This window comes from Fulmarus glacialis, unplaced genomic scaffold, assembly GCF_000690835.1.
Source record: "Fulmarus glacialis isolate BGI_N327 unplaced genomic scaffold, ASM69083v1 scaffold40898, whole genome shotgun sequence".
Lineage (NCBI taxonomy): Eukaryota > Metazoa > Chordata > Aves > Procellariiformes > Procellariidae > Fulmarus > Fulmarus glacialis.
The window spans coordinates 1-12,479 of NW_009228384.1; the positions used below are offsets into that span (position 1 = coordinate 1).

Below are 12,479 nucleotides of genomic sequence, written 5' to 3' on the forward strand. Positions count from 1 at the left end.
GGGCCTGACGTCCCCTCGCAGGAGGGGGCGAGGCGAGGCCCGGTGGCTGCCACCGGTAACGCCAGGTTTAACTTGCTCCGAGCTTCAGAATGCTCTGAGGCTGCACCCGCCCGGCCCAGTCTCACCGCCAGTAGGGAAACGGACCCTCGGGGGGGCGTGAACGAAGTTGCCCGGCCCCTCAGCGGCTCCTGTGAACGGGCGACCCTCGGCATCTCAAACCGAGGAAAATATTGCTGCCGCTGCAATTAAATACAGGATATTTTTTCACAACAACATCAAAATACTCCAATTAAATTATTAAAAAGATGGTAGCGTAGCAAAAATGCGTCGTGGATACATCACTAGTGCGGGCATGGAGCCCGCGGTAAGTTTCTGTCAGGTCAAACCGGCCCTCGATCATCTCTCAGGGACCAGTTAACAGGATTAAGGCACTATCTGGGTTTACATGGTGTTTCTGTAACTAACCGAAGTAATTTCAGTAATTAACAGAAGAATCCAGGAACCTGGAAAAAGACCATTATTTACATATATTGTAGCATTGAATTTTAATGCATAATTACGCTCATCAGTTACTTAATGAAAGTAACTGCCTATTATCCCGGTAGCAAAAGCACTGCTTTAACTCTGTTCTAAAATACAGAACTCGGAATTCATTCATTGCTGCAAAGTTTAAGTTATATTTTTTGTGGGTTTAATGTGCTCATGGGAGCAAACTGAGTAGTTCAGTAATACACGTTTTTGCAAACGTGTAGAATAATCTCACCATATTCAGAATGACCCTTTCAGGCTGGGCTCTTGTTTTGCTGCGATAGCTTTCTCTGCGGATTTCTTTTAATGAACTATTATTACAAAGCTGTGAACAGTTAACTGGCAATTGCATTTAAAAAGTGGGTTGGGATGCTTCGTGTTCTATTGAGTGAGTGTGCTAGTTGCTCTGACCAAAAGAAATGTAGTTTTTCACTAAATGTTATGTTTCACTAAATGTTCCATTTTTCACATATCTTTACATTTATTGTTGTCTCCTTTGCAAGGATACAATTTATTTTTAAAGGTGGCCTGAAAGATATGAGAAGGACTCTAGTTCATATCCAGCAGCTCTTGGCATTACAGATTACAGCAGAGAGATTTTGAAATACTGATTAATGTAGTAGAGCGGTGCCTGGTCAAGATACTGGGCTGGATGAGTTCTAACCACACATGCCAAATGCAACTTTGAAACAGTTTATTTTTGGTCTATAAAACAGCACAAGTCTATCCTAGAAGATGCTGTAATGTAGTGATTTCTTAGAGATTAAGACTTCCTGAAGCTACAACTTTTCCTTTTCACTTGCTTTTCAAAATAGGGAAACAGGCTGTTTTGTTTGCACACACAAAACTCTGACTAGACACTAAAAGAAAGCGTCAAGAAGAAAATCAGTCACATTTTTCATACCCAGTAGAAATACTGGGTTTTCGGCTGTACATAGGTCCAGGAGGGGCTTTTATTCTCTCCAAAGAAGAAATCACAAGCACTTGTAATAGTGATTATCTTCATATGCAGGCAGAAAACAGCTTGTGCGACTCACATTGAAAATGCACTGTTGTATTTATAGATGTTAACTAAGCACCTTTCACAACTACTGTATTAAAGATTATAAAACTACGTTTAACTACGTAATAGTAACTTTCTGCCATTACCCTTACTTTGCTATGCCCAGAAATTGACAAACAATTCTGCAGTAATATCACACCAGTTGATGCCAAATGAAGCACAACATGGTCCCTACATTCAGGAGTTTACAACAGCAACTAGTTCACATTGTTAAACCTAGAGGATGATTTGTTTAAATATAAGAAAAGCATTTTCAAGTTTTATGGATTAATGTCAGAGTACTTGAGAAGAAGACATGTGACAAAATGTTGCCACAGGATGGATTGGCCTTCATGAGAATGAGACAGCAGGGAAAAAACACAAATACAAAAGTACAAGGGAAGAGAGGGACAGATTTGTTAGCAGAACAAACTCACTAATAGAAAAACAGGATCAGAATTCAAAACTACCAAGATCTGAAATATGCTGTGAAAAAGAAAAAAATTATTTACATATAATTTACACATGCCTATATATAATTTTTATGTATCTCCAGAACAGAATACTACATACAGTTGTAGAAAAGGAAAATTACTGCAACTACCTAATTGTAGGTAGAGAGGAAGAAACCCAATGACATCTACAGAGTGCATATATTTTAGGAATAGCAGGGAATAGTAGGGAAGCAATCTTTTGGCATGAAAGAATACATCATAGCTATTTTACGTGTTCTGGTAATTCCACAAGGTCTTTATCTACATCTAAACAGGATAACAGTGCAGGTTCTAGAACTGTATGAATGTCTCATGATTTATTTTGTTAGAGTGAAAATTACATGTAGTTTTAAAAACTTGCAAATATTTGCTTTCCCACAATGCAAGCAAAAAGAAAATGCAGTTATGCAGAAGTGTACTCTTTCATGTGCAGAAAGATTTGAGATCTTTTCAGATTAACATCAAAATACAAGAAGAGGTTAACAAATTACTTTTGGGTATTTTGATGTTACGTGATTATGTTTTGCTTCTACCTAAAATAATTCCAAGCAGCACTGATCCATCTCATGTTACCAAGAGTTTCCATTTCATAAGCATCACAGCAAGGATTAGGTAAATAAAGCTAGAGATAGTTTTAGCCAATTTCTCTGCAGAGCAATCATAACTTTACTGGATACAGTGGAAGTGTGCCAAGACTGGGTTTGACCTCTTGAATTACAGGAAAATTGCCGAGCATCCGTTTCTAAGGTGTGTCACTCTGCAGCCAAGTAAGACAATGTCGTGGTTTTAATAAGGAAGAAAACATTTAAACAGTAGTAACATTTCCTTAAACAGGAGTGGGGAAAAACTTCGCTTCTGTATCCTTCAGCCTGTTGCATTGATCAGGAGCAACTTATAAATATAGGGGAATCAGAGGAGAAATTAATTAGCTTTCAATTAAACCATACCTGGGAAAAATCCAAGATATTTTGAAGGAAAGCAATGAAAACTACTGAAGATGGAAAAAAGGGGAATTCTTTAGTTTAAGAAATCAAGATTTGCTTCTAGGAACTGAAACAAAGTTGTAGTTTGATCTACTCCCACTAGATCACATGCCATCCTTTTTTAAGAAGGAAAAAATCCAATTTATAAAACGTCGAAATGGAAAAATGGCTGCAAGCTGACAATTTTAATAGAAGAAGAGAGGAACAGGGATATTTTTTATTGTCAAGGCCAAGAATTTCAATGCTGGACAGGAATGCAGGATATACAATAATTTTGTAGATTATGATTGTCCAAATGCTTCAAATCCCACCACAATTTTGAGATTAATAAACTAAATACTGGATAGCTTCTTCTACAATTCCAAGTCAATTAGGTTTTTCATTGCCATGAGTATTTTTAGTTGATACACTGTCATGAAAGCTAGTCCACCCTACTATGCCATACAAAATTTTGGTTACATTTGTTAGGCGCTGCTTTATCTGCCCTGCAAAAACATACAGATTAGTAAAGAGTATGCAGATGTTGCCACAGTTATCTTGATCAAGGATATCAAGACAAAAATAAAAGCCATTTTATTGATTTATTGAAGTCCAGTTTGAAAACTACTATATTCTTGGAAAATGTAAGTCTCTTGGACATTTCCCTTTGTAGATCTGTGGAGCCAGGCAGGCATTTTCTAAGAGGAAGACTGAAGGATAAAAGTTGTTGTTATATACACTCAGTGTCTGAGGACAGGCTGTAGTTGAAAGTGGATGCTGTATGCCCATTGATGTTGAGCAATATTACTTGGCAAGATTCAAATAAATGTTAACTACCTTCTGCAAAAACCCAGTCACATGAGTAAGACCACACAGCAGACTGTTTACACGTACATGCAACAATGTAGATTCACAGAGTTGAGACTACAGAGATGCAGAGAGAGACTGAGATGATAATAATCTAGTAACTTCAGTTTTGTCTGAAGTATACCTTCCATTCTTCAAGGCTATCAAGAGACCACTTTCTCTGGTAGTTCTGATTGTAACTAATTCTCACTCAATTTCCTCCTAGTTTCTGTCTTGCATTTGAAACGCAAACCATTAATTCTTATTTCATTAATCTCAAATAAAAGTGTTTCTTAGACCAATGTTTTTCTTTTGGGATGTTCACAGCACTGTTGACAAGGCCCTTTTCAGTCCTCCATTAATAGGTTAGAGCAAAACCAGCTCACCAATTGTATGCACTGAAAGTGCCTGCTTAGCAGTATTGAGGTCCACAACAGATCCAGAACTGAGCAAGCCATTTACTGTAATGGTCGCAACGTGTTGCCCTGCTGGACTTCCTGCACTGCGAAGGTAAATGCCTTCTCCTGGGGCACCATGCACTGCACTAATCCCATCTGAAACCCGAAAGGCTGGCAGAACTGAGTATTCCTACATATCGTCTCTCTCCAGCTTTTGGAAAATCCACTCAGCCACACCTGTGGCACCTTGCTGGGAAACGTGGAGCAATCCACACACAGCTGTCTCCCCTTTGTTTATTTCCTTGTTCGAGGCACAGGCATGGTGTCCCCTCTACCCAACCCATCTGTTGGAAACTTTGCAGGAAAGGAGAAGCACGATGGTTCTGCAGAGGCTATGCAGGCACTGTCTGAGGGGCCAGGAGCCAGTTTCGCAGAGACTGAAACTCAGATCACTGTCAAAGGGAGCCTGGAGCTAGGTCTCAGTGTCCCACAGGAGGAAGACCTATTAAGGGTGCAGACTGTGAATCTTCCAAAGAAAACATCGGAGTCAGTGATTCTTTTTAGCACTTTATAAACATCAGTTGATCCTTAAAATTGGATTAACCACCTTCTCCTGGTACTGATGCAATGCCCAGAACTCCCACTGAGAAAAAATGAGAAACCTGGATGTACAGTGAGAGATCGTTTAGATTGCAGGGATTTGGACAAGGACCTGTCTTACAAAGAAAAGTTTAACAAGTATACAGCACAATAGGTATGTAAGACTTGGCCCAGCTCCTTTGTAAGATAGAGATGTTTCCTCCTCTTTGGAAAGAATAGAAACCTGAACCAGAGAGAGAGAGGCACCTGAAAAGAGAGGGAGAACAAGGGATAGCACTGAGTGTCATCTGATTTCAGACTGATGAAAATACTGAGACACCTTCCAGGTAGATGAGACTGAAAGCTTTCAAATGAAGAGGTGCCAAGTTTTCAAATTCTCTGTGTTCCCATGCTGTCTTGTGTTATTAACTTCATCCACTAAAACTCTTGGAATTAAGTGGCTGATAAAATTGGAATGTCAACTTTATAAATATGAAAGTGGATTTGTAGCCATCAGGATTGCAGCGTGAATGATAAGGGCTCAAAAATCAGAAGGGATAAAACTGCCAGAGCGAGGTATATTAATGCATTTCCAGTACTGAAGAACGGAAGTGGTACTACCATCACTGTTCTAAGCTGGAAACAGCTTTCCTGATGTCTTGCCTTTAAATTAAGGCGAAAGTTGAAAACTTTCTTTTAAAGAAAAATGATTGCTAACAAAATTTGAAATAACCTTAATCAGAGCACCTTTTTCTAAGAAAATGCCTTTGTAAGCAATAGAATAACACAGCTACAATGGTGGGTTTTTTTTTTTTTTAATTTAAAATGTATTTCAGAACAAATTGCAGTTGTAGAAAACTGTACAAAGAAACTATAAATGCTTCTAACAATTTTAGTAAGTAAAAAGAGTAAACAAAGATGTGAAAAGGGATCCAAAGAGAAAATTTACTGGCTTATGAAAACATTTGCATATACAAACCTATCCCCAAGATAAAAATATAAAAATATGTATTGAATTTATGCAGATATGCTCTGGAAAGCATGTCTACTAAAACATTTTACCTGGCCTCATAAAGGATACTAATAATTTATACTTTGAATGAGAATTAATTTTGCCGTACTTATCTCTGAATGCCAAGTTCACAAACAGCTGCTGCCTAGACAAAAAGTCCTGTTACTTGCTGATGAACAATAAAGTGTTTTGCCTTTAAACCCATGGATTCCTACTAAGATGACCCAGAAAAGGTATGGAACACTAATGGAACGCTAACATGAGTCTCAGCCTGTACCTTATTCCTTTACGGCAATATATGAATTTGTTGCATCATCTCTGAAGAGGGGAATAAAAAAACCCCAAAACCAAACAACAAAACCCCAACACAACCCACCATCCACCCCCACTATACTATGGTTGCTTAAATAGGAAGTTATTTTGCATCTCTTGTTGGGTGAAATTCCAGATAATTTCTTACATACAGCAGAGCATTTGGAAATACAATACAAAAAGTCTTATTAAACTAATTTTCGACTTGCCAAAATTATTCAACATGATTAAGCGCTCCACCAAACCCCAGCCAGAAAGAACAGTTCAACTCTTTCTGGTATCATTAAGACATCACCTATAAATAAAATCTGAAATTGTTAATGGCATTTCTGTGCAAACTTTTGACATGGTATTTTGAACTGCTTTCTCTGGTGGGCTTTGCAAGTTTGCAAATACATAATTTTCAAATGAAGTATTCATATTTAAGAGGCCATGCTGTGTACTGTTTAATAAAAGCAGAATGTTAGCACAGGTTTTCTAAACTTATCTGATACCTTCATTACATTGATTTAAAATTGAATCTGCATACAAAACCTACCAGTAATGTACAATATCTAAATAAGTAACAAAGTGATTAAGCAATCCCCATAGGTGTACTCTTCTGAGAGTAAATAAATAGTTTAAAATATGCATATTGATTTAAAAAATAGAAAATAGTATCCACAAAGTGGATAGCTAAGTTTCTACATTCCAATTCATAACTTTATCATAGTCCTGAATTCGTTGTTTTATGTGAGAAAGCTTATTCTTTAGGTATTCACAACGCTCCTTTTTCTCCAGAAATGCAGGATCCTGCCAAAAATACAAAAACCTTTACATTAATATATTACACTTTCAGACTCTTCCAAGAAGAGTCTATTATCAATTATGTTCTTGATTAAGGATAGTATATAAATATTCTCCAAAATGACACTCTTTTTCCCTGGCCACAATTTCTTATTTCCTGCTTCCCCTTCCTTCATGAAAGGGTGGAAAAAGAGGTTCTGCTTTTATATGCTGTACTCACTTAGTAAACAGAGCAGTTTTTAAACAGAAATCTGCAAATATAAATGACATCCTACTACATAATTTAGATTTTATAGGTGTGTTGTGGTATGTCTAATAAATTCCTCCCCCCAAAAGTTGTTAACTTATCTGTTGGCTGTGTCAGTCAGTGAATACAAATGAACTGGATCCCAAAAAATAACCAGTCTTCTGAATGCAGAATGCTAAGAGATGAGACATACCCTCAGAAGATGAAAATACTTAACTGTTGGGTTTTTTTTTTCCCCACATCTGGCTAATGGAATCATTATTCTCAAAACAGGTTGTTGGCATGAGTGGAGTGGGTTTTGTCCTAACTTTGCCAAAGTTTTAAAAGACAAAAATGTACAAAGCCCTGTAGTAGCTACAGATACCCTGAGCTAGCAAATTGTACCTAGTGTCAGACATGTTGGCTATTTACACTCTCTTCGCTATTCATTAGATTCACTAGTAATGTAAAGCTGAAAATACTCACGTTTTTCTTCTTCTTGTATTCTTGCAGAACTTTTGATATCCTTTCCTGTTCCTAATGAGAGAGACCACACATTTTTAAACACTTTGAGTGTACTCCGTATCTTCATGTAAATTCTACAAAATACTCGCCAGAAGTAAAATTCTCATTTAATCAATCCATTCTAGTTGCAATGTTTTAATTGTAAATCTTGTACTTGAGAAATAGTGAAAGTACATTAATTGTAACTCACTCAAACTTGAAAGCTACTAGCATGGGGGTTAAAAAAAACCCAACAGAAAAACATGTATACAACTTCATTGCAACTTCGTATTCTTGAATGATGACCAAACAAGAAATAACAGATTTGGGGAAACTTTATCTCCCACCAAGTCACTGCCAGCATTACAAGACATTGTGCCGTAGCTAAAGACAGTCAGAAACTGCCTAATACCTGTCTTCCATGAGCCCATTTCACAAGTACTTACATATATGCTTTCTGGATGGTGAGGAAGCTGTCTCATCAATGCATCAAGCTCATCAAACTTTTTTAATACAGCATGAACTTCCACAGACAGTTCTTTATACTCAGCAAACTGATCATTGAATACTGCTTTGTACCGGTCTCGCATTTCATTTGTTTGAATTGCTGGGTACTTCCTTAAAAAAAAAAAAAAAAAAAAAAATTTCAAGGACTAGTTTTAGAGATAGGACTTCAACTAACACATGGACCCTTCACCTTGGTAGTGTATTTCTGTATTGTTTGCTAATCTTATAACTTGCTGAAATTTGCATGTATGTAAAGCATTGAAATCACAGAATCACAGAAGGACAGAATGGTTGAGGTTGGAAGGGATGTCCAGAGGACATCTGGTCCAACTGCCCTGCTCAAGCAGGGCCACCTAGACCACGTTGCCCAGGACTGTGTCCAGATGGCTTTTGAGTATCTCCAAGGATGGAGGCTCCGTAATCTCTCTGGGCAACCTGTGCTAACCCTCACAGTGAAAAAGATTTTCCTAATACTCAGGTGGAACCTTCTGTGTTTCAGTTTGTGCCCTAGTCTATGGCAAATAGTATAAAAATTAATTTATGATCTCATACTTCACCATGGAAACGCCTACCCTTTAAAAGGGGGCGTATTATAGATTTAGCACTTAGAAAGTACAAGAGCAGTCAAATTTCAGGGGCTGAAAAGACAAGTAATTTCCCGTGTATTTTATTTTTTTCTAAATTGTCTGTGTGGTAGTCTTCTGTTCCTTTGGCAGTTATTGTACTTGCTAGGTTATAACATTCTGCTTTAACAGTTGAGGTTTGGGTGGGTTTTTTAAAATTTAAGATTCTTTATTTATATTACTGGTCCTATGCCATTTATACCAGCCCCCATCCTCTCTATTTTTAACATTAACTTAATAAAGAATTATGAGTTCCCATAGCACATGCATGGCAGAGAAACCATGAGTGTATATATGAAAAATGCTGAGTGAAAAATATTATTCAGGTATTCTCCATTAAGATTATTCACCAAAGTCAAGTCACTTACGCTAAGTAGTCTGGCATCACTATAGGTTTAGGAATGTGGCCTGCAGGTATATGACCATTAAGTAGTTCCGGTTTTCTTTCCACTGATTTAAGCTGCCTGTAAGTGACCTCTTCTCTTGGTCTGTCATCACTTTCATACTGTTTTAAAGGAAAAAAAAAGTAGTTCTTAAGGAAGTCAGTTTTACTTCAAATGCAATATACATAAACCACAAAATACCCAACTCATTTGAAGACAGAGACACAAGCATTGAGCAGCAGTAGGAGCAAATCATAGATATTTCTTACAACCCTTATAGTAATTAGAAAATTAGTAAAGAGTTACAGTAATGTTTGACACACAGTATCCATCTTCAGTTTGTCCTAACAGCGGAACCAGTGACAGATAAATACTTCTTGGGGCTTGGAAAGATTTGTATTGTATGTCTTAAAAAGATAATTTAGGGAAGTTTCCTTGGATATCCATCTAATTTGTGAATGAACAGGAATCACTCAGTTCTCTGGAGTTCCCTTTTTCCCCTGATTTCCTATTGCACTATTTATCCCTTGGTCCAGAAATAAAAGCACATGGAGTCTTGTTGGAACACATAAAAAAGGATCCTGACCCAGTACTGAAGCAACAGAGAGCGGTAGGAAATTCACAGTATCTAACAGGTGACATTTAAGACTGAAATAAATACACCATAAATTATCTGGGAATCATCAACATCTGCTGTTAAGATCCTGTACAATCTTTGTAGCTTATGCAATGGCATCTTTATGCAGCAGAAGCACTAAAATTGCTGACACTTCAAAACCAGCGAGGAGATCTTTGGAGCAGCCTCAGAGACACAGGAACCAGCTCAACTTACAGAGCACCTACCACTGTGCTTCCGTTGGCTCACCTCCAAATTAAGCAGACAGCCAGGAGAAAAGAGAGCCTCTAAACTACAACGCATCAGATGACCTGCTGTTCTCGCCATGTCTGCCAAACATATGATAAATGCTACAGAACTTGTCACTTCATAAAAGAGGGTAAGAGCACAGAGGGTACATAAGCAGTCATACATAAGTACATATGCAGGGTTCATAATAGAGGGTACAGAGGCAGTCATCAGATTTGCTATTTCCAGTGAATTTTATAACCTAGCCTAATTAGTAGTAACTTCTTTACAAGCTTCTTCAGAATCTTTTGAGTAGGAGAATGTTGTCTGGACTACGTTAAAGAATTAAACCTAATCTTTTCCAAGCCAAATAAGTAAATAAATAGGTAGGTCAATCAAAATAGTCACAAGAAAAAGAACAACCATTTGGAAATACCAGTAAACAGAAAAATAAATTCCTATTTCCTACCTTCTTTTCTGGAAAAGAGGACTGTGTTCTCATCTATCAAAAAATGGAAAGAACCGTAAGTTTTATTTTCAGCAAATACAGTATGCAAAAGCACAGAGTCTTAAAATCTGAACTTTTTCAAAATCATGCTGTACAGAGAATTACCTTTATATTGAGGTATGAAGGAATTTAGCATATGGAATATTTTCAAATCAATTGATTTAAAGACCGTTTAAGATCAGTGCAACGAAACCAACCACCCAAAACCCAGAACGACGACAGGCTCTCCCAGAGCATAGCTGTAAGGAACAGCTTGCAGCAAATACTCCATCCACTTCCCAGTCTCCTTTATTATTGCACATTCCAGCCCGTATTAACTCACTGACACTCTGCAGCCTAATTCATTGCCTAGAAAACACAACAGTGCACTAACCGGTAGCTCAACCAGCAGCAGTTTTGCACAGCACTCTCCAGAGCCTAACCTATATTATAAAAATATTCCCTTTAGAAATATTAAGTAACTGGCATAAAAGAACATGGATATTAACAGGGAAGAGTGATTGAACACCTGTGTAATTCCAGCAATCACCTCATTCTTGCAGGACATACTAAAAGTTGGTTAAAAAACTTTCATAAAAGAGCTGCAATGTACTTTTCAAAAGGGGAGTCTCAGTTTCATGCAAGATGGTGGAATGAAAACCAGTGTTAAATGAAAATGCTGCAAATCAGATTGCAGTCACAGAGCAGAGGAAATGCAACTTTAAACTCGCTCTCTCCTACTCAAATCACTTAAATGCTGACCCCTCCTTAACTTAGGCTTATGTAGGCTTCACGTACATTAATTTTTATGCTATATTAAGTTTAATTGATTTTTAAAGGTTTTTTTGTGAAAAACGTGAAAGAGGTTTTACACAAACGACTTTGAATTCTCCAGTTGACAGTGGTAAGTCTCTACTGTTACAGTTTATCATTAACCAGGCGAGTATCGAATGCTTCTAGTAAGGGCAAGGTCAGCAGCAATGCAAAGTACTTTATGTGAAAAAGGTGAAGTTTAAAATTTCGCCAACTCTGTTATTACTATTATTTTCCAACACCTATTGTAAGGAAAACTGAAAAGTCATAAAGAAGTAGCTTGGAATTTTGCTTGCAAAGTAACAATAAGTATTTCATGTTCTTCTGGTCATTCACACTAGCACTTCATGTGCTGAAAGCACAGTCTTCAAATAAATGCTAGGTGGCTTTAAGCCCAACCCTACTGAACAGCTGAACAACCACATTGTTCATTTCTTCCTTTGTTTGGAAAATACACACCAGGAAGTAGCTCATCAGCTGATGTCAGGAAGAGCTGAGTAGAGAACAGAGAGAACAGAGCCAGCTCCTTACCAAAGTAAATAAAAAAAAAAAAAAAGTTGTCGTCCAAGAATATGGATCAGACATCTTAAGAAAGCCTTTCATTTGGCGATCTCAAATACTGTTAAGACTGGCGAAAGGGCTCAAAGGCGAGGGCCTGCTGCAGAGAAGACACCTGGTATGACTCTGTCTACAGCACGGAAGGATCTTACGGCTGCTCCCCAACACTCCATACCCAGTAGATACAAAATGGTAACTAACGACTTACCTCTCGCTCCATTAATTCCCGGTGTCTCCTAGCTCCTTCATGCCTCCATAACTTCAGAGAAACCACCGCACTAATTAGATAGATGATCACCGTGATGAACAAGAAGATGATTGCTGCTGTCTGACCTCCCTCTACACGGCAAAAAGATGCGTTTATCGGCGTCTTAAACAACTGGTAATAGCAGAGACCACCTCGATTGGTATCGTTTACGTACACTATGGCAGCCGACATGTACAGAAAGAACAAGGCCATGTTGATTCCGAACTCGGTCAGAGGCCACCAGTTGGAATCGAGGAGGATAGTCCGGTAGTACATCGACATGCCCAGCACCAGCAGCACTATGGTGACTATCCATGCCATTCCCGCC

The 12,479-nt window shown here is 38.0% G+C and overlaps 1 protein-coding gene across 1 annotated transcript in view; it reads right to left on the reverse strand.

The window, feature by feature from the left end:
• Nucleotides 1–9: 9 nt before the first annotated feature.
• Nucleotides 10–12,479, reverse strand: part of LOC104080916 (MARVEL domain-containing protein 2-like) — a gene marked incomplete at both ends in the record, with an annotated part of 12,845 nt that continues 375 nt past the window's right edge. The window contains 7 exon segments of the mRNA XM_009583461.1: nucleotides 10–239; nucleotides 6,861–6,965; nucleotides 7,672–7,722; nucleotides 8,136–8,307; nucleotides 9,188–9,324; nucleotides 10,516–10,548; nucleotides 12,113–12,479. The exon segment at nucleotides 12,113–12,479 is cut by the window's right edge and continues 24 nt beyond it. Of these exon segments, the coding sequence (XP_009581756.1) occupies nucleotides 10–239; nucleotides 6,861–6,965; nucleotides 7,672–7,722; nucleotides 8,136–8,307; nucleotides 9,188–9,324; nucleotides 10,516–10,548; nucleotides 12,113–12,479 (1,095 nt within the window).